Below are 17,285 nucleotides of genomic sequence, written 5' to 3' on the forward strand. Positions count from 1 at the left end.
TGATAGTCTGAGATTTCAGTCGTTTGCTGTCGTCAAATCCTTGAGAACCACCGTCTATGCGGGCATCTTTGTTCGTTTCCGTAGAGATGTACGGTGGGCTACTGGACCGGAACTTAAATTAACAGGTCCCCTTCATTCGAGGAGAAATCTGGTTCATCGTCATTGGCGACAGAAGTATGACATGCATAACTTACGCTAGAAGCATCGGATCTCCACTACGCTCGTCATCATTGGCGAAGAAAGTGCGCCGTAGCTTTAGTTACTTCTAATGATTGATACCCTAGGAAAGTAAAGAACAATGCAAAAATAATTATTTAAAGAAGAAGAGAAAAATAATCTCTCTGACATCGTTTTAACATCATATCCACATTAGGACCTTCCGAAGAATTTGCGTAGCAGGTAGATTCATTCAATGTAATCAATGCAAACGGGGTTCTGCCTTCATTTGAAATCCAATTTACACAAATATTCCGTACACGCATGATAATAACAGAATGTCAGGAGTTTTTTTATTGTATGTTCGGACAATAACTGAATAATCCCAGTGCCTTCGACAATTTCTCGCACCAGGAAAACATGACAATCCGTATCGCATCTCAAGCAGGAAGACAGACAAACACACTCCATCAACAGCTGAATTTACAAACAACCAGAACAACCAATCTCTCTTCTGACCTCACTGATACACAGTGGCCGCAATATCTTCAAAGAAAAAGAAAAAGGAAAAAAAAAACAACTACAAAATCTTCACTAGTACCTCAATATGCAGCTTTGATCTCATGAATCATCAACTTGTGAATGGAACACGAAACTTGGAAATGCGGTAGTGATGTCCCTGGTTAAAAAAGAAAAGAAGAATAAATGAATGAGATGACAAGTTTGATAACCACATTGATGCATCTCTACCATCTTCATACTAGGGTTGAAATAAACAATAGATCCGATCTATCATGCTGCTCCCACGGCTCTTAGACAAAGAAGAATACTCATGCTGATGCAACACTAAGCCAGGGTTGTCTTCAAGGCTGATTTGATATACAGTCTAGCAAAGGCACAACCCCTGAAGCCCCATAATCTAAAAAACTTTTTACAAACATGCTTTCACACATACAAGGAATCATCCTTTGTAGTTCCCTCGAGAATAACATAAAAAATGCTGACATTATGGGGAAATTTATCATCCTCCCAAAAGTATAGAGGATCCATGGGAATTGTGGGCAGTTCCACAATTGGTCTTAGTACACAAGATATTATGAGAATGAGCTCTGTTCCACATGAGCATCTGAGCTTACGAATAACCTCAATGTCCACCCAAATTGATGGATAGAACTTACTTAACACCTTTAGTGCTTTGGGTTAAGGTTGGCACATTTCATTGAGTAAAAGAGAGCACATCAAGGAAATATCACCAAGCCATAAAAAGAGCAGATTAGGGTCAAGGGACTTTCCTCTTACGATAAATTCACTGTCAGTACAGTATTCATGCAACAGTGGAATATGCAATTCATGACAATGCAGAGGTTAAATAAGCCAAACATGTTTAAATAAGTAATGATCTTAGCTTTGACATCAGGACATGCTAAATGGACTTAAATTGTGATCCAAGTCATGAAATAGACCATGTTGCTCAATTATCACACTGCAGAATATGGAAATCATTCTTTTTTATTTTTCCCATATTTTGCACAAGCAAAAGTTATCTGAGTACAAATCAAAAGACTTACTTAAGATATTGGAGAGTCATATTCTTCAGAAGAGAAGGATGTCGCAAAACGAGGCTTCTCCATTCCTCCTTGTCGATCTTTCCATCATGCTTTGTGTCTGCTTCTTCAAAAGTCTGAAGCAAGTTTTACAGATCAAGAAACGGAAGAGAAAAGAAGAAGGGGCAGGGGGGAGAGAGGATTTTAGAAGCTATTTTCAATGAATGATAGAGGAATTAACCAAAATCTACTGACTCGCAAACATAGTATGAGTAAAGAAAACAGAGGTAAAATGAGAATGAAGAACCACCTTGTCAATTATACTCTCTATGACATCATCCGAAAGATTCATGCCAGATTCCGCAAGTGTAGCTACTACCATTTGCTTCACCTATGTGGGGTATTCATGATTAACTTAGTTTTTGATGAAGGAAACAAAAGTGATTCCAGTATAATTCAGTTTAACCAGAAAAATTTCATACCTCCTGCCTCTCGATGAAGCCTTGCTGCTTTAGATCATACAGTTGAAAAGAAACTGCTTCATAAATTAAAGGGATAAGCCAAACAATACAAGGCAGCTTATATAAACACATCTAATGGGATTGAAAGCTGAAAAAAAAAAAAAAAAAAAAAAAAAACGCACATTCAATCTTGTCGTCTAGAGGTGCATTTGGATGAAAAACAGATAGGGCACGGGCAAACTCTTCAAAACCTAGTATTCCATTGTGTTTTGTGTCAAACAAGTCAAACACCTGTAGAATCCAACACATGTAAAGTAGTTGTAAATATAAGACTCCGCAGAAAGATTCCAAGAGTTCCATACAAGATGAAGAGTAAAGAGCAAATTACCCGGTCAGCAAACAGACTTTCCTTTTTATTTGTCTTAAATAATGCCAACTGGAATTCTTCCTGTGATTTAAAAATGAACAAAGACTTCAGTTAAAAGGAACAACTAGAGAAAAGAAATGAAAAGTAAAGGGCACATAACCCTGTACTAGGAGAACTACAGCATTATGAAGAATATTGCAACTCAATAGAAGAAAAAGATTAAGAAGCAGGCAAATGACATTTTTAACACTGACAAAAGAATATGCATTACGCCGACCAAGAGAAAAATGACAAATGAAGGTACAGAGATGATAAACAACCTTGTTAATCAGACCGTCATCGATCACAGCACTGCTAATTTTTTTAAAAAGCTCGTATAGCGCTTCAATTTCACTCACACTGACTGCATTCAGGAAAATAACGAAGTGATAATCTGCATGTAACTAGAGGAATAAATAACTTAATGAAGAGAAATAATCGAATTATGTAATAGGATGATCATCATCAGTGTGATATGAATCTGAATAATACATTGTGCACAGGACCATAAGTTTTAAGATAGAGCCCTGGTTAGTAAAGTTGGTTGCTGCAAGAAGAAGGGGACATAAATATAGGAAATTTGTGCCATGGAATGCCATCTAAACCTCAGAATGATAAGAAATCAAGTTGAGCGCATACACACAGTCTCCCTAGCGAGAAGCTCAGGATCATCAAGGCCTCTCGATTGCTTATACAGATCAAAATCACAACACTGCAGTATAGAAGCAAGCAATTGCTTTATCCCGTCCATACACTGCAACATGATATTATCCGCTCATCAAAGCACTCCATACCTGTTCAAAATTACACAGAGTAAGCATTTCCTTGTTTTATTATATGGAAAAAATATGCACATTTAAAGTAACAATCACCAGCTTTATAGGGTCTCCATGCTTTGTTATACAAACCATAAATACAAATTAAGGACTCCTCATACAATAATTCGGTCTTTCAGAATTTATTAAAGCAACATGACCCATCTGCATTTTAATATAGCCAGTACACAGAGAACTTTCAATACTGTAATGCCCTTTTTTAGTAACTCGAAACTGGAATTACACTATAAGGATTACTCTGAATGTGAGGCAAAAGGAATTACCAAGCATTCAAAACTCCTCTCTACCAGTTACAAGGAAGTGCTAAGCGCCAGCTTAATGGTCAACAATATCATATGGCACTCATTGAATCTTACATATGCACAAATGGGTGCCTCTAACACATCCCAAAGTCCAAACAACTATTGAACCAAAACACATTCTGTGAGGCTGAAATATGCATTTCGCTAATTATGTAAGCATACAATCATTTTCCAAAACCTTTCTCTTGGATACTTGCAAAACTAAATATATAGAATCAGTTTCTTCTAACTCCTAATGTTTGAAGCAGAGAAGTGACACTTGATCACCAATACCACAGGTCACCAGTACAAACAGGAATTCAGCATTATACAACGTTCACATCATACATGAGAGGAGAAATTTAAATGGCAAGATGTTTTCATCCTTGCGATTTCACACTATGAAAGATGTTGACAAGAAAAGACGTGGAGTACTTTGCACGTTTAGGGGTAATCATAATCTTAGTGTAGATCATGGTGAAGCTAACTATAGCCAGACAACTGTGAGTATACAGAGCATAAGGCATTAGGACATAGATCTTGAGAACAAAAAACACCGGTTATGCATCAATTCAGCTAAAAGTTGAGGACGCATCAGTGTTCTCGTTCCACACTTTTCCTATTAAGTGTGCACCCAGAGCTCTTTGCTGGTTAAAGAAGAGCACAAACAACATCTTATTGATGTACAAAGTGGCTGGTATCTAATCAAAAAGCACGACACAGGAGAACAACGTAACTACTACTTCGGTGATGGCAAAGAAGTTGATGGGATGAAAACAGAAGACGAATTACAGCTCAAAAGGCGTTCGGAATGATTCGCTAAATGGACGAGCAAGCCAAGAAACCAAAAAGAAAGTGATGCAGAAGGAATCGTGCAAGTGAACCTACAGGACTACAAGCAAGCATCGGAGGAAACGGCAAACCCACAGTAAAGGCTAATCACAGAATTTCGAGCCCGCAGCTTCATTGAAGGCATCCAACCATTGCTCGCGAATGATCCGAACTCAAAATTAGGAGAGAACCACGCAACTTCCCTTTCCAGAATTCAAATTTTTCGAAAAACAAAAAAATCAGAATCCTACAGCATCAAAACCATCACGAAACTCACAGCTGCCAACTCTCACGCGGAGCCTCCCCAGCGAGCGCCGCAATAGCCACGCGGATCTGATCGAATCGAATCGAACCAAAGCAGACACGAGCTTCAGATGCTCAAGCAGACCCCCAGAAAAAGGGCGGAAAAACGAAATCGGGATCGGATTCAATCAACAAAACTCGAGGCGAAAGGTTCAGAGACGTTCGATCCGCGGGATGGAGAGACGCGCAACGGACTAACTGACTTCCGCCGAGAAGCAGACGGGAATCGGGAACCGTCGCGGACCGGCGGAACGAGCAGGCGATCGAATCGCGAGGTCCGCCGATCGATGCATCGACCGATCGGGGAAGCCGAAAGAGAGGGAGAGCGCGCGAAGCGTAGAGAGCACACCTCACCTTCAAAGGAGCAGCGGGGAGTGAAGGAGCAGCGGGAGCTGGAGCTGGAGCTGCAACATGTCCATCGCTTTCGGTGCGGTCGCGCCTCGTGGGATTTATATATTTGGGAAGGTGACGGGGAAAGGAGAGACGAGAGAAGGGAGGGTGATACTAACCAATTAATCTTCTCCCTCTCCGCGGTCGGAGACGGACAGGTAAACCGGCCATTTCACTCTTTTCCTTTTTAAGAATATCTCCTCTGTCAAGGAAATTATTGCTTTTATTTTTCGAAAATTTGCAATATATATAATTTTATATTTTTCACTAGACAGATTTTTTTTTTTTTTTTTTTAAATTTAGAAAAGTCACCTTGCTAACTGTGCATTGTTGGCTTTATAGCCGAGAGCGTGTCTATTTGAGTAAAAGAGTTTCCTGCAAATCAGTATTCCAGAGGCTTAACGACATAAATGCCTCCTGAACTTAGGCTTGACGTACGATGCAATCAATGAACTTTTAATTTTTTATGTGATTCATAAACTTTAGCCCGATGTGTTCCTAGTTATGGTAAATGTTCATTCTAATATGTAGATTATTATATCCCCGGATTCAATTTAGTCATTGAATTATCTAATTTAGGAACTAAACTAAACAACTACTAGAAGTACATAGATTATATTAAACAAATTAAAAATGCAGCGAGGACATTGTACATTGGGCTAAAAATTAGGGATCACATTGAACAAATTAAAAATTCAAGAACTACATTGAGTATGGAGTATAAGTTCATGGATCATTTATGTTATTTTCTTTATTATGAACTTTTGGATATTTGGTTTGCTGAAAATAACCGGTCAAGGGGAAACCATTTACAATAAAAAGAAAATGTATGCACTTCAAGTTGGAAAAATGAAATTATGAAACCGGAAAATGGGATATAATATTTTCCCGAGGAAATCATTTTCCTTTTGTCATGAAGTTTACCTCGAACAAACACACTTTCGATACTAAATATTTGTTACCATGATTGAAATCAAGTTGAATGTGTTTCTTTGAACCGGCGAGATACCAGCAGTCTTGCATGCATTGTTAACGTTACCACAGCAACATGTTAAGATTCATGTTGCCCCGTTAAAATGCCTCTTTGTGGTAAAAGAGAGGTACATGTCCCTTCCATAAATTCATTTTACTTAAGTAAAAGACTAGTTACTAACTAGTTCATGTTTTCAGAGATTTTTTCACGAGTTTTCTTCTTGTTCAAAGGGTCACACCGGATGGGCACCAGCATTGAAAAAGGAAAAATCTAAGCACGGTGTGTTATCTTAATTGCCCATTAGCCATGTAATGGACATAATCAATTACAAGGTAAAAGAACCCGACTTTGGGGGGTTAGGTACATTGAAATCAAGTACGTTATAACCAAGCCAAGTCCAATTGGCTTAAACTTGGCTTGGTACATTGCATATGATCTTAGACAGTTTGTCTCCTTAGCTTAGTAGTAATTTTTTCCATTTATGGAGTGACTGTAGATGTGTGTGGAGGGGGTGTGCTTAGTTTTCCCAGACCTCTGCACCTGAAATGTACACAATCCATCAATGAACCAACCTACACGCATGATTCTGCTCACATCCCTGCTTTCGCATTTCAAGGGGATAAAAGCACAATTTACCATTGCTTGCCTTGTTTTGGTTCAGTTCCACCTTCACCAACAACCATATAAGGATACAGAAATATTCTCACATGCCCAAATCTAGTCGACATTATATTCAATCCAAATCCATCACAACATATACTATGGACCTCCTTAGATCATATCTTATGACAGTAGATTGTCAACATATGCTCCCAATTATTATTAGAGAGCATAGATCGCGCCCTCGTCGCCTTGAGCGTCACTGAGCCTCCACGGAATCGCCGACCCCGCTCGATTTGGAGCCCAGTTCGGAGAGGTTCGAGCCAACCGAGCTGCCGCGGGAGATGCTTGAGCTGCGGTGGATCCGGCATCTGAAGGAGCCAACATGCGTGGTGGGAGAGCAGAGGCAGTTCGACTTGCTCCTGCTCATCGCTTTGCTCGCTCGCGGCGACAGAGTGAAGGGTGAGTTTTTGCCGATCTCTTCGAGATCAATTTTCGGCACGGTGAATTTGCGTCTCGGAGATTTCTCCACCTTGAGGCACCTGTGGTTCTCTCCTTCATCCATAACTCGGACCTGCGAGGGATCTAGCCAGGGAGACGAATTTAAGAGAGAAACGAGTAACTCACGAGTGATTAAATGAACACGGAGAACAGTTTCAAGGCAAAAGTGGGCTGTCCGAACAGGTTTAGCATCGTTTAGAAAGATACTAAATGGCGTGCGTAGGTTCGTGAGATCATCGTGTCGTCATCATAAACATTCCTGATTACAAGTTCGAGTGCTTGATTGCAGCGATGTCTTTGCAATGCCATCGCATATTCGCTCTCAATTCGACACATTTTATACGGTCAAAACAAGAGAGCGATGAATTCTTATTCGCATTCATGTCGAGAAAGGCGCACGCTTGCATACTGGATCTCATCCTTTAAGTAGACATGGTAATTTCAACCGCGACAATGTAGAAAAAGGTGCACCAAAAAAATGCTGCTGCAACAATTATCTGCTCTAGTCATGGCTGGGAATGAATGTTTTATCTCCATAGAAAGAAGACGTCATTTCGTAATTGCAATGTGGCGATTTAGAAACACGCATCTCGAACGATGATTAAAGATGCGTTGGCTGCCTCCTGAGTGGAAGAACGGACATGACGATAACCAGAAAAAGACAGGAAATTTTCAGGATCAACATGTAGATGAAGGATGTGGAAATGATTGCAGAATTACCTGGAGGCGGAAAAAACAAACCCAAGAAGCCGAGGAGCCCCTCTCTAGCAATTACTGGTGACCGCGGGTGGAAAAAAACTCGGAATTGTTGGATCGGAAGGAGCGATTTCTTTAAGAGAAACCCAGAACACAAACTTGAAGGGGACTAGGAGATGTCGTTGGTTCTTCTTTTGGTCTTTTATACTCTTGTTCAGAACGTCAGAACTTCTTCCCCCTTGAGATCCTTCTGTTTCAACAGAGCCATCCTTTATCCTTTTGCTGTTGCACTTTTCGGGTGTCTTACAGCCTATCCCTCTTCTAATTATAGCAGAAACTCTTGATGCGATGCCTGTATGGCCATCATCTAAACGTGGAGGGACAGCTGTGAATGATTAGAGGATGGCAAAAATATCTTCCGAGACGCAGTTGTGGTGTTCTGATTTGGAATCCGTGTTGTGTGTTTTGCTAAATATAGCGTGTGATGTTTGTACGAGTTTTGAATTCATATTCCTAGAAGCATTGTTTGGTCGGGTTCTGAGACGCGATTTTGTCTTGCATGCAATAACAATGCTCGTCGTCACGAGTAGCTGTCCAACACCAAAATATAATGAGGAGTCTTCCAAATCATTTTACACCCCGAAACTTTATGAACAATAGATAGACCATTTGAATAAAATGTCTCTGTACTTGTAAAAAAAACCTATTGTCAATCAAGCTTCTAGCATCAACCAAAGCTTTCTCTTTACAAGGGCGAGTTTAACTGTCAGAATTTTATTTTTTACGGCAAGAAAATCTTCTCATCTGCACAAGTCATTTCAGCGTTCAATCACAGATGACATTCGCTTATTCTCTTGCGCAAACAAAGATAGGCGCATATCCGGTAGCACAGGGCCATGCCAAGCAGAATCCACACTTCTTGCAAACCACCGTCCAAGCTCACGGTGTCGAATGAGGGCGAGCTCTGCAACTTCCGGCATCCTCCTTGGCTCTTGCACTCGTAGAGTTCATCGCCAGAGTACTGGACTTTCAGGAGGAGCCTGAACCCGTGGAACATGAACGACAAGTACTTCAACCACCGTATAAAATACGGTATGTGCTGCGATCCATAATAATATACCTTCCGTTAGTACAGAATCGCCAGGGAATGCAAACGAAGGTTTTCGGTCCCCGCCACTTGTCTCTTGGTACATTTTACAATTTTTAATAGTTAGTACCCTTTTTTTGACTTCAGAAGGATATACAGGGTATACGGTGAAAGAAGCATCAAATGCCTCATCCTAAGGTACTGGAGAGTCGTCCGACTGCGCGGGTGATTTATAATCTAGTGGTTTTCTTGTTCTTGGGATAGCTAGACAAATGTGTACACGTCGCTTACTAAGTTGTATGTGAATGGGTTTTATTTCATCCTTTTTCTTGTTCCCTCTGTGGTTGATTTTGATGATACCTTCATGGTTACAGAGCATCAATCAGAGCCAGAGCATAGGCAAGGATTTGCTAGGTGTGGTCCTTAGACATGTCTAAAGATCTCTAAACAAATATTTAATCTCGAGTCAGGGCAAAAATTCACAAACAGATCATACATTACCGGTTACGCAGTATTTGGACGTGGTAAAACTGAAATGGTAAATTCTTCATGGTGACCGACTACTACATTCTGGACTGGACTTAACATACCTGGACATAGTATCCTCCAGTGAGTAGAAACAGCATGAGTAACAGTGAAACGACCATTCCGGCACTTTTAATGTTCAAAACTGCAGCCCCAAACAGTTCTCCAGCACCCTGGATCAAGGAACGAAAACCAGTTACTTCTAACATAGTGACTGTCTAAAATCCTGACTTGGTTTCTGTTTACCTGGCTTGTGACAGCAATCAAAAGGACTGCGCCTAGCGTGAGGAAGAAGCAAGACACCGTTCTCTTGAACCCCGCCATGAAGTAGAGAATGATCATGAAGGAGGTGGGGTAAAGAACATGGGCCAACATGTCGCACAGGGTGCTGCACACATAGTACACGCTCAACCGGTACATATCTGCTTTCCGTTCCTTCACCAGATAGACCTTCTCGAATGGGAACACATAAACCGCTCCAAAGAGAGATGATGAGGTCCAAAAGATGCAGATGTAGAACATCAGCCCGACCTGCATTAACAATGATGTGAAATTCATCGTGGTGTGAAACAAACTCAGTTCAAATGCTTCCAAGCTCGAGCAATAGGAATTCTAGTTATCTGGCCAGCACGAAATGAGCGGCCCAAGTTTAAGTCTTAATAATGTAATAAGAAATTACCTGATCTCTGAGTTGAGCCTCGGTTGTGATCTTGGAGTTCCACCAGAGCAGGCCCAGTAGGAGAGCGACACCAAGAGCCTGAATCAGCCTCAGCGCATCGATGTAGTCCCTGCATCTCTCTTTGAATGTTCTCCTCGTCAGTATCAGGAATTGATCCCACCAGGTCAATGTCCAATCCTTCTTGACCTGGATCGCCACTTGAAGATGCTCTGGCGTCCTCGTGGTTTGGTGATTCTCGTGCTCTTTCGGCTCTAAGAGAGTCTTAAACTTAAGTTGGAGATACTGATATATTTGACAAAAAGAACATTCATCAGTTCCTTTGAAAGGGACGAGAAATGAGCTAGTGAGTCTAAATTAAGACAGATTCTCACTCTGAGTACGGTCTTCTCAGTACACATGCTTCCCTGGGGGGCTGATAGCTCTTCAGGGACGCTGATGTCCTTCACCTGTCCGGTTGCTAGATCTAGCAAGAATTCCGCGGGATTCATCGCAATTTCAGGGATAAAGCTCAAAGATGAAAAGTACTCTATAGCCTCTCTGGCCTTTCCATAGTACACGGGATAGCCTTCTGCTATGAGTAGGAGCTTGTCGAACATGTGAAACATCCTACTCGACGGCTGATGGATTGTTATTATTATCGTTCGCCCTGCCTGTCATATTGTCAAATGTGGTCAGAACATATTAATGGCTCGAACTTTCCATGTAATCATGAGAAGCTCGGTGCACACCTTAGCAACTCCTTCAAGTATTTGCATAAGTCTAGTGGCAGATGTGGAATCGAGTCCTGAAGTTGGTTCATCAAGCAACAGTAATGATGGGTCGACAAGGATTTCATACGCCAAGCTTGTCCTTTTTCTTTCTCCACCTGATATTCCCTTAACAAACACTCCTCCGATTCTTGTGTGCCGACATCTATATTTTTATCAAAAGAAACTTACTCTGTGACTCGGTTTGTCCCATCAAGTCTAGAAATTAAAGCATTCACACGATTAACTACTCGTACCTTTCGAGTCCTAGATCCTTGATGATCATCTCCACTCGGGCATATTTCTGCTGGCAGCTCATGTAGCTCGGAAGTCTCAAACACGCAGCAAACACCAAGGTCTCTTCAACTGTTAACTGCGGGAGGAGCACATCATCTTGTGTCACGAACCCGATCCTGCCAGATGAGATGAGTAGCAGATCAAGCTAATTTTTACGAATCTCGCTAACCTGCTAAGGCTGCAATATATGCATTCTATCAAAGAAACCTTTGTCCATTAATTAGCTAACCTTCTCTTAAGAGCTGGCGTGTAGGGAATGTCATTATAAGTTATTGTTCCTGTGGCATTTTCCAATAGCCTCCCGCCTATCACTTTCAGTAAGGTGGTTTTCCCGCTACCCGAAGGACCCATCAAAGCGAGAATTTCCCCAGGACTGACGCCACCGGTCACACCCTTCAAGATGTGCTTGTAGTTACTGTTCTCCATGTTTATTTGCGAGGCCACCTTCGACACCACCACCTTGACTGGGTTCTTCTTGGAAGCGCGGCTGCTTTTCACCTTGTACTGAACATCTTCAAACTGCATCCTCACCAGCTTACAAGAACCATGTTTTACCTTGCTAAACTAAGCAAAAAGATTACAAGAGAAAAGGAAAGTAGGGAAAGACCAAGACATAGGAGCCCTTGCCTTGAGATATATCGGGAGAGGGCGGTTGGAGTTGGCCTCCGGGACCTCATCCTGGATTTGAATCTCCGAGTACCGGTTGCTCAGGTAGGCTTGAGACACATACTCAATGTTGTGGCCGAAGGCATTGGTCCCCGCCATTTTCATGGACCTCATCCTTGGAGGCGATAGCGGCATATTCTCAACCTCACCCTCTCTTGCCATTTCCATGTTCCTGGATCAATCTGCAGAAGCATGAATTGTTCATGAATTTATATGGCCGACCCTCGGTCAGTGAGTTTCAGCTCTCTCGAACCAAGAGCTTCCCTATATACGGAGGGAAGAGCGGTGTTTGGTGGGCCGCGTTCTTTCCATGCCCAGTTTTAGGACTCGGCAGAAGCGCTTCATCTTCACTTTTCAGGTCTCCTACCAATATTTGAGAGCAGAAATGCCAAGAACGTGAATGGACTTTACTCCATTTTCATAAAGGAAATTATGCCGCAATCCCTTGGTGAGCAATTTCAAAAGGTCTGTGGTTGTCTCATAATCGAAGTAAAACACTATCGGACATTTACCAACATTCCAGTAAAATAGTATGTCACCGACTCAATAGAAAGTTCAAGCCCTCGGTAGATTTCTAATGTCCAATCACTAGAAAGTCAAAAATTTCAAGTTGTTGGTAGATTTCTCATCTCGTTGATAACAAAGATATAATTTGGTAATAAATTACAATACTATGAAAATTTACGAACATTCTAGTGGAATTGTATATCATCAACTCATCTAAAATTTTACCAGCATAGTAAGTAATTTACTAACAATGGGAGGAATTTCCTGACATTCCAATGGAGTAGTAAATTATCAACTCCTCCGATATTTAATTTGGGCGATAAATAAATTACCCATACTATTAGGAATTGATGAACATTCCAATAAATTACACACTCCGAGTTGAGGTTCGGGTCCGAGACTAAAGCCCTCGCCTGATCACATGCTCACATTCTCATAAGCTTTCCGCACGTAAAGCTCAATACCTAGATCTGCATCAAGAGAAATTTACCAACATTCATATGAATTACTAAATTACCAACATTTCCATGAAATAGGAAGTCACTGACTTCTCTGAAATTGGACCAATTCGCTCGTGAAGCCCATCAATCGCGAGAGTCAATTCTCGTGTTTTTCAACTTCGATCCAGGCGAGAACGAACTTCTTCACTTTCCAAACGACACAAGAACACGCGGGGAAACTCTCTCTCTCTCTGCGCAACTTGATTCTCCTTCCTTTCCAAATCTCGTCTCGAAGCTTTTAGCATCTCGGGATTTCCAGGAGGGCAAAGCCGCGGGCGGCAGCAATGGAACCGCCGTCGCGCGACAGCAGCAACAAGCTCTTGAGCTCGCTCCGGAGCTCCGGCGTCTCGATTCCGGACGGCGCCGATGCGATCGAGGACCTCGAGCCGGAAGGCCTGGCCTCCGTCTGCGCCCGGTGCCTGAACCTCGTTCTCCGCGATCCGTCGCGGTTCCCGTCCTCCCTGCCGGAGTCGGTGGCCGATAAGCTCAGGATCTGCGGAGAGATGGCCTCTGCCGTCGAGGATCTCGGTTTCATCGGAGACATCGGCTTCCACAAGGTGAGAGGGATGAGGTCGATCGTCTTCTTTTTGCTGAGTTGTTGCTGAAGGGCGATGATCGCACCGTGAGCTAGGAAGTGGAGTCTGATTAGCGTTTTTCGAGAGTGGGACGAAATTGAGGCGAGGAACTAGCGTTGTCCTTTCATTTTTTATTTCGATCGAGGTGTTTGAGCATTGTGAAGTGGAGTGGATGAACTCGACTACGATTGAGATGCTTAGTTTGTGTCCGGGTGCCTGTTGCGATGCTGAGGGTCTTGCTGGTCTGAATAGAAAGTCTTCGCTCATCGTATGCTCTAGTTAGGCGTAGCGTATAGGAGCGTTTGGCCTGGTGAGTTACGTTTCACTTATTGATCAATCCGATGCACCAGTTCCTTTGTTTAACTTTGCTGCATCCGCTTTGCTTTTGATTCTGGTGTTTGTGTATCTTTGAAGTTATGCTTAGAGCCAGAATGTATCTGTTGATTTTGCTTACGGCAGTTTCTTTATCCATCTGAAGAGGACATGTATGAGTTGATAAGGTTTTTGGTGGGGAGGTTGTCCGAGTCAGTTGTAGCTGGAGAAGCAAATGATGTGAGGCATGTTGATTCGGAAGACAAGAAAGAAGATTGGTTTAGAGATGCTGCAAGAGACGGGATAGGGAAGGTTTGCAATGAAAGAGAGGGACTAAATTGGTGGAGAGTCGAAGACATGTTGAGGGAGCTTAGGCTAAATGCTGAAGGGCCAAAGTCATCATGTGCTACTGGTACAGGTTTGGATAAATTTATTGTGAATAATATGAGCTGGCTGGAGCCTATTAAGGAATCTGGGCCATCAAATGTTAATGCATTTGGAATCACAGACAGTGCAGCTGATGCAAATGATCAAGTGCTCAAAGGAAATGGAACTGAACGAGAGAATCAGTCCTCTGAGGTATGTTTATCTACAGAAATAGATAGGTTACTTATGCATGGACAGGATGGTCCTATCTAAATTGCTGTTGCTGATGTAAAAAGAAAGCCTCAAGAGTGTTGAAATTTTAAGATAAAGACAAGTTTGTCAGCACATGGAGGTTGAGTGTGCATTTATTCCTCTGTTTTAATGTGTTCTATGAAGAGCATTGATCAGCAAAAAGCATCTTTTGAATTAGACTTTTTAGATGGTAGACATATTACAGTAAGCAATTTCCTGATTAATGGTTCATGTTTACTATAAGACAAGATGCTCGATAGAAGAAGTTCGGCTTATAGAAAGGGAGCTCATTGAGGAGGCGAAAGATGGGAGTTTGGAAGTGACAAACCTTGAGGATGAATTGGAGTTACTGAAGGCCGCAGCAGAAATGGCCTTGGACGAAAATCATCCAACTGATTTCTTCCTTGAGAAACTTAACAGCCAAATTGATGCTAGGAAGAGGAATCTTCACAAATTGGAGTTACAGTGGTAGGATATAGCCATTTGCTTATATTTCCAGATGATTCTCTTTTGTCCCATGTTTGACTAAGTTTATTATCTTGCATTCTTCTTGTGCCATTCACTGGACACTGCAACTTAGACCTGTTTGCTGTATTAGCGTATAAGGATACTTATTATCTTTGGTAGTGTGACTGTCTTCATCCCATTATAGGAATGCTTCAATGTTGATTCTGGAAGAGAAGAAGAGAAGTCTTGAAGAGTCATTATATGCCACCGAACCGGAATTTCAAGAGAAGTTCCAAAAACTGAAAGAAGTTGAGCTAGAAGTGGACTCCATTTCATCTGAAATACGGAAGAGGCAAGCTTTTCTGTTTGATCTAAGAATGTTTGTGGGAGATCATGCATTCTCGTGCATGCAAGGATGGAACTATATTACTTCGTCAGAGAGCAAAGCTTTCTTTAAAACTTGTTAGGCATGTAGAAATCCTACTCCTGTATTTGGGTTCACTTTGCGAAGTATGTTCCACATTTTATTGCCTAGCACCAAGCAAGCCCTTTGCATCAGTGAAGGATATTTTCTCTGCATCTGGTATTCTAATACATTTACTCCTGGATTTCCTGCTTTTGATAGTGTTCTGGTTTGCCAATCTACAACTATAAAAACAAATATTGCTTTCTAGAAAACAAAGAATAATCAAATCACTTTTTCCCTTTGAGGAGAAAATGCATATCGCTGACTTGTTAATTTTGCACTATGGTCTGTCCCTGACTGGCGTTTGATTCTTCAGGGAAGAAGAGTGTTCAGAGCTTTCTGCCGGACTCAAGAAAAAACCTGAACAAGAATCTAGAACATCCTACATTCAGCGGATAAAAGAAATCACGAAGAACAGTCGTAAACAACATGCTGATGTGGAACGGATCCTAAAAGAGACTAGGGAACTCCAGTTAGAAAGTAATTCCATTCAGGAGCGTCTTCATCGAACTTATGCTGTGTTAGATGAAACCGTGTTCAGGTACAACATCCTCATCCTTGCGATTCTATAAGAAGGAAGTGCATTAATGCTCATGTATATCATCCATGTGTAGGGAAGCGAAGAAAGATCAAGTTGGACGTCAGGCTTACAGGCTTCTTACCAGCATCCATGAAAGCTTTGAACAGATCTTTGAGAAAATATTATCTGCTGATCGAGTCCAGAGAGAAATTGCAGAAAATGAGAAGAAGCTCGCCGCTATGGCTTCACGGAGTCTAAACATCGAGAGACTGCAAGCCGACCTTGATGCCATCATCGAGGAGAACAAACATCTGGAGCAGTGTCTCGAAATGAACTGAGCACAGAAAACGGTCGCCTCGAATCTTTCGGCTTTGTACAACTCTGTAGAGAAGCCTGACTTCGAGATTAGATCCCCAATTGAATGTTCAGTGACACAAGTTAAAGTAGACAGTAGCAGGAAAGGATGTAGCACCTTCAAAAAGGATATTTTTATCTGTATACTTAGTGTCATATCTGTTTTTCATTTATATATGGGCTTTACTACTGTTTGGTGCATAAATTTTGCGAACGCAGCCAGACGCATCAATTGACGTAGAGACTACCAAGGAGAGTAATAAAGATTTTCCCAAGAAACGGGTGAGTAATGAAGAGATTCAAGATCTTTCCACTGTTCATTTTCAAATTGCTCAAGGTATATTTTTGAGAAAATAAAATAAATGGTATATGAATTTTGGCCCTTGGATGGGAATGAATGAAGAAGTATTAAATTGTCCCATATCAAACCTAAACCATTGGTTCTTTTCAGAATTTGTGCTACTTTATAATACATATATTATGAAATTATGGATCATACTAATCCAACTATTTTTTAAAAAAAATTAATGAAAATGTTGGTGAAAATAAAAACATCACTAGAAAGAACAAAAGGATCTTTTTTCTATTTTCGAATGAAAAAAGAAAAAGAAAAAAAGAGATTGAATTAGAGAATCGAAATCAAGAAAAAATATCTACAATTTGAGATAAATGTATAATTTGGTTCATAAACTTTAAATTTGTTTAATGTGATCTTAGACTTTAGCTCAATATGCAATACAATTCCTAAACTTTTAATTTGTTCAATGTGATTATCAAAAGTTTAGTACATGTTCAGTTTAGTCCATGGCAAGAACTAGCTTGAGTTTGAAGATATAATATGCCAAAAATTAAATTGAATATTTACCAAAAGTATGTGGATCCCATTAACAAAATTAAGAGTTTATGAGCGACATTGCATATCAGAAAAAAGTTTAAGAATCACATTGAATAAAGTAAAAACTCAAAGATCATATTGTAAATTAAGTTAAAGTTCAGAGATAATTTTTG

General features: G+C 41.0%; 4 protein-coding genes across 9 annotated transcripts; 1 reads left to right on the plus strand and 3 right to left on the minus strand.

Annotated features, from left to right (window-relative positions):
- Nucleotides 1-418: 418 nt before the first annotated feature.
- On the minus strand, nucleotides 419-5,341 carry LOC104450408 (calcineurin B-like protein 3). Of its 3 annotated transcripts, none has more exons than XM_010064941.3 (9): nucleotides 5,168-5,341; nucleotides 3,207-3,361; nucleotides 2,849-2,931; nucleotides 2,550-2,609; nucleotides 2,344-2,452; nucleotides 2,183-2,235; nucleotides 2,011-2,091; nucleotides 1,725-1,837; nucleotides 419-835 (listed from the first exon to the last, which is right to left on the minus strand). In XM_010064941.3, exons 2-9 carry the CDS (start codon nucleotides 3,328-3,330, stop codon nucleotides 778-780), a joined length of 681 nt encoding a protein of 226 aa, XP_010063243.1. In that variant the 5' UTR covers nucleotides 3,331-3,361; nucleotides 5,168-5,341; the 3' UTR covers nucleotides 419-777. The 3 variants fall into 3 exon arrangements, with proteins under 3 accessions (XP_010063243.1, XP_010063242.1, XP_010063244.1); XM_010064940.3 differs by having other exon boundaries at nucleotides 5,173-5,340; XM_010064942.3 differs by lacking the exon at nucleotides 5,168-5,341 and adding an exon at nucleotides 4,793-5,132.
- A 1,699-nt stretch (nucleotides 5,342-7,040) lies between these two features.
- Nucleotides 7,041-7,346, minus strand: LOC104452162. Its single transcript, XM_010066673.1, has one exon. It carries the CDS (start codon nucleotides 7,344-7,346, stop codon nucleotides 7,041-7,043), a length of 306 nt encoding a protein of 101 aa, XP_010064975.1.
- A 1,269-nt stretch (nucleotides 7,347-8,615) lies between these two features.
- On the minus strand, nucleotides 8,616-12,146 carry LOC104450409 (ABC transporter G family member 26). The gene is made up of 9 exons (XM_039314635.1): nucleotides 11,940-12,146; nucleotides 11,542-11,876; nucleotides 11,273-11,428; nucleotides 10,998-11,181; nucleotides 10,641-10,919; nucleotides 10,270-10,551; nucleotides 9,837-10,121; nucleotides 9,656-9,763; nucleotides 8,616-9,077 (listed from the first exon to the last, which is right to left on the minus strand). Exons 1-9 carry the CDS (start codon nucleotides 12,144-12,146, stop codon nucleotides 8,808-8,810), a joined length of 2,106 nt encoding a protein of 701 aa, XP_039170569.1. The 3' UTR covers nucleotides 8,616-8,807.
- Nucleotides 12,147-13,000: 854 nt separating this feature from the next.
- On the plus strand, nucleotides 13,001-16,467 carry LOC104450410 (coiled-coil domain-containing protein 22 homolog). 4 transcript variants are annotated; one of them, XM_010064946.3, is made up of 7 exons: nucleotides 13,002-13,542; nucleotides 14,020-14,290; nucleotides 14,381-14,451; nucleotides 14,735-14,958; nucleotides 15,143-15,289; nucleotides 15,720-15,944; nucleotides 16,018-16,467. In XM_010064946.3, exons 1-7 carry the CDS (start codon nucleotides 13,270-13,272, stop codon nucleotides 16,259-16,261), a joined length of 1,455 nt encoding a protein of 484 aa, XP_010063248.2. In that variant the 5' UTR covers nucleotides 13,002-13,269; the 3' UTR covers nucleotides 16,262-16,467. The 4 variants fall into 4 exon arrangements, with proteins under 4 accessions (XP_010063247.2, XP_010063248.2, XP_010063249.2 ...); XM_010064947.3 differs by having other exon boundaries at nucleotides 13,003-13,542; nucleotides 14,020-14,284; XM_010064945.3 differs by having other exon boundaries at nucleotides 13,001-13,542; nucleotides 14,020-14,451.
- The last annotated feature ends 818 nt before the right edge of the window (nucleotides 16,468-17,285 follow it).

The sequence above is a fragment of the Eucalyptus grandis genome, chromosome 6 (assembly GCF_016545825.1).
Source record: "Eucalyptus grandis isolate ANBG69807.140 chromosome 6, ASM1654582v1, whole genome shotgun sequence".
NCBI classification, from domain to species: domain Eukaryota; kingdom Viridiplantae; phylum Streptophyta; class Magnoliopsida; order Myrtales; family Myrtaceae; genus Eucalyptus; species Eucalyptus grandis.